We start from the raw sequence: 3,768 nt of genomic DNA, 5'->3' as shown, positions 1-3,768 counted from the left end.
TGCTATTTCTGCCAGGAGTGCAAGACATCTAAACTTTAGGGAGCATAGAAATAGTCCACATCTTGTGCATAGCGAAAATGACATTCTCGGCTACATGAAAGAAAATGGAAGTTAATGTCTTAGGGGAATGCAAGATTTTACTGGAAAATAAGCAAGTGTTTTTTTTTTTGTTTTAAGGAATGCAACCATTTGTGGCACCTGGTCATTAGGGAGCATGTGTGTGCGCATCCGACTGACACAACTGAAATTTAAAGTGCAACATCAATCACTGGTGCAAACGGGGACAAGACTTCTTCTTTTCTCGCCTTTTGGCAAGGAGCATTTATGCCTTGGCTAGGCCCAGAATATATATCCTGGCTTCCTGTTGCTCAACACTTCAGATGATCCCCCCGCAAAAGTCCCAACTCGAATTGTAATGACGCAACAATTTAAAGTTTGTCGTTGATGCTGCAAAACTCGGTGCTAATGGCGTCAGCGTCAACGTCTCTCAACTCATCTTTGAGCCCCCCCCCCCCCCCCTCACTCTCCGCAGCCCCTGCCCTATGTCGTCCTCAGGAACCAGGACCCAATCCTGTCGTCCTGATCCTGTCCTGCCATCTTGTTTTTGTTGTTGTTGATGGCGGCGATTATTTGCGCCATGAACACATGGAAGCAGCTGCAAAAGGTGGCGTCCTGCATCCTGTAATCCTCCTCCATCGACGTCCGCATTTTTAACCCCCACCCCCTTCCCTCCCCCTCCCCCTCTCCCAGCTGCATCATGGTTCCAACCTTCGGCCAGGTTGTCCAGGCGGAAAGACACTGCTATACTTTCAAATATCCTTTCATATAAATCTTCATTATATACTTTAACTCGAATTAAAAGAATTAGATAAAATTCCATTACGTTTCAACACTCAAATGTCTCAAATTCGATTAATACCCTAAGCTAAATGACGAAATAATCAATGTCCAATGTACAAACTATACAATTCCTACGATCAAACGACAATTTCACTGTTAATCGTGATAGGAATTAGTTTAATTGCTAGTTTCTCTCAGTGGATTAGCGACTCCGTGTGCAGCAATTCAAACTTTAAGCTGTCGACGAGGCAAAGTCGAGCACTGCAACTGCAGACAGTGCGAGCGAGAAAGAGTGGGAGAGGGAGAGGGAGAAAGACAGAAAGAGACAGATAGAGCCAGACACTTGGCAATACAAATTGAAATACTTCTTCCTCAGCTTCTTGTATATCTATACATATACCTATTTCTATCTCCGTCTCTTTCGCAGTGAGTTTGACTGTTGCTCTGCAGGATGTATTAATATAAATGAATTATTCGGATGAAGCAGTATACGGTATACGGTAGTATTCCCCTCGTCTCTCTGATAGATATTATGATGGATACGCCTTAACGATGCTGAGGACGACATCGGCGACAGGATGAGGGGGGCGGGAAAAAGGATGGAGAGTGAAGGATGCGGAAGGACGATGCAGTTTGTCTCCAAAAAGTTGGACAAACTTCATGACCACACAGAAAGGAGGGCGCATTATGGCCACGAAAACCTCAAACCTGACATTCGCAACGGAGTCTGAAAGTCAGCTAAGAGTACATGAAGAAATCACTGGAGGCCTGCGTCAGGATCTAGTAATTGAAATGAGCAATGGCATACATACATATGTTGGTGCATAGGTGTGTAGGTGGCATTGACCGATGCGATGGCCAACTGTACTAGTTTTTAGTTGGTTACAAACCAAGTACAAACCTTATGGGCACACATCCTGACCCGGAAATTCGAATTTCCATACCCCCCCTTTGGAGTTTTCGGTGTTGCAACCGATTTTGGCCATGGCCCTGAGGAGGTAGCTGCATTTAAGACAAGTATATTTATACGACTGTGCGGCCCCGGGACACACAACGCACACAGCTTAGCATACGAGTGGCACACGAGGATCTGCGTCCAAGGATCTGCGTCCGTTGCTGCTGTGCTCGAAACTTATTGTCGTCGCATGGCACATTGAGAATGCGCCGGGGGCAAGTTCGCCCGTCCAGTGCACTGGCAGCTAATGATATAATGAGCTAATCAATACAATTAATTAGCATTATCTGCATCTTAAACGGAGCTGTGGCAAAGGGCAAACGGCGACGTGGAGTGGATTGGATTGGATTGGATTGGAATTGGAATGCAGTAGAACTGAGCGAGGTGACCCCAAAAATTCCGCAACCGAATCCCAAATTGACTGACTACTTGAACGGCCGAGCCACGGGTAACTTTATATCCGCACACTTGCAGAAATAAAGCAGATTGTGAAGGTGCAACGATATCCTGTTTAAACTTTAAGACTAAGTACAAATTCACTAAGTAAGAGCGAGCAAAATAACCTTAAATAAGATCTATAAAATAAATTAAAGTTCAGTTGAAAAACTGAGGTATGTGGTGCTACTCGCAAGTAATTTATTAAGACTTTAACTAGTTAACAAAATTATTCAAAAAGGTACATGAAAACAATTACACTCCACAGCACCAAAAGCTTTTCATGTAAATATGGGTAAAGTAAGGTAGGTTTTTCGACTCTTGTTCCTTCCACATTTTGTTCTTGGTGTAGAGGAGGGAGGGGTGCATAAGAAGGGGTCACTCGGGGCACCTTCTAGGGTTGGTTGGGGGGTGGAGGTTTCATTCCGTACTCCGGTTCCTGTAGTGCCCGCTGCTGCGTAAAAAGTGGGCTAAATGTCGTTGGCAGTCGACTGGCAGCCCAGCTGGGATCTCCACCCAATCCCATTCCCATTCTCGTTCCCATTCTCGTTCCCATTCTCAGTCCCATTCTCAATCCCAATCCCAATCCCAAACCCAAGGCAACTTGAGCGCCGTGAAGCGCTCAACGAAATGGTCCAATTGCCGGGCAAGTGGACCAAAAGTGCCGACGTCGCCTGTTGGATCTGTGTCTACTTTCTGTCTCCCATTTGCCCCTTTACTCGGACCACCCACCCACCATTTCCGACTTTATATATTCAGCTACCATATCCGGCTCGTTCACACCTTGGCTTTGGTCCTCTACTTAAACTTAAGCTGTGAAGGATTTATAGTACAAGAACAGCTACTGTTCATCTACGATATATGCTACGATTAACTCCCCGTTTTTGCGCCAACAAATGTGATAATTTGATTACAAGTAGGCCAAACATAACTTGATTACGTTCAGAAATTATAAATGCTATATAGCTAGATCCGTAAAAAATAAATTCATTTTGCAAGCTGATGTATTTGAAGCTAAAAACTTTGTAATTGGCACACGTTTCGTGAATGGAAGTGCAACATTTTTCACATTTTAATAAGCTAAATTTTCATTTGTTCTTCGGTGTTTGAAAGTCATATTGAAAACAACCCGATCAATGGCGAGAAGTCCCTAAGCCCCCAAACAATTTACGCACATTTGCCAATTAATTATGGCACGAAATTTGATTTCGTTTTGCAATTAGAATGCAATTCCATTTTTATCAACGGATATGCGAACCACGATAATTTATGATGGAAAAACAATTAAATTTATTCAACCCAAATGTGCTGTAATGAACGTGGGCCAGCCAAACGAGCTATATCGTTGGATAGTTAGTTGTATATATTATTGATAACAATAACAAATAACTTAAGCAGCTTTTTGCGGTTGCAATTCCGCAATTGGGGCTTTTTGTTAAATGTTTCTTTTTTTTCGTTTTTTTTGTTGTTTTTGTATATTTGGGAGGAATTGCACAAATATGTAAGCATAATGTAACTACAATGCACGGGAGCGTGGA

At 43.2% G+C, this 3,768-nt stretch overlaps 1 protein-coding gene across 1 annotated transcript; it reads right to left on the bottom strand.

Annotated features, from left to right (window-relative positions):
• Nucleotides 1–428: 428 nt before the first annotated feature.
• LOC120321787 lies at nt 429–709 on the bottom strand. The gene is given in 2 exon segments (XM_039375707.1): nt 429–546; nt 548–709. Coding segments are annotated over 2 exon segments (279 nt in total). The 5' UTR covers nt 709.
• Between the last annotated feature and the right edge of the window lie 3,059 nt (nt 710–3,768).

Source organism: Drosophila yakuba, chromosome X (genome assembly GCF_016746365.2).
Source record: "Drosophila yakuba strain Tai18E2 chromosome X, Prin_Dyak_Tai18E2_2.1, whole genome shotgun sequence".
Classification (NCBI taxonomy): domain Eukaryota; kingdom Metazoa; phylum Arthropoda; class Insecta; order Diptera; family Drosophilidae; genus Drosophila; species Drosophila yakuba.
The sequence above is the reverse complement of the archived record's forward strand: the minus strand, read 5'-3'. Positions and strand labels throughout refer to the sequence as shown.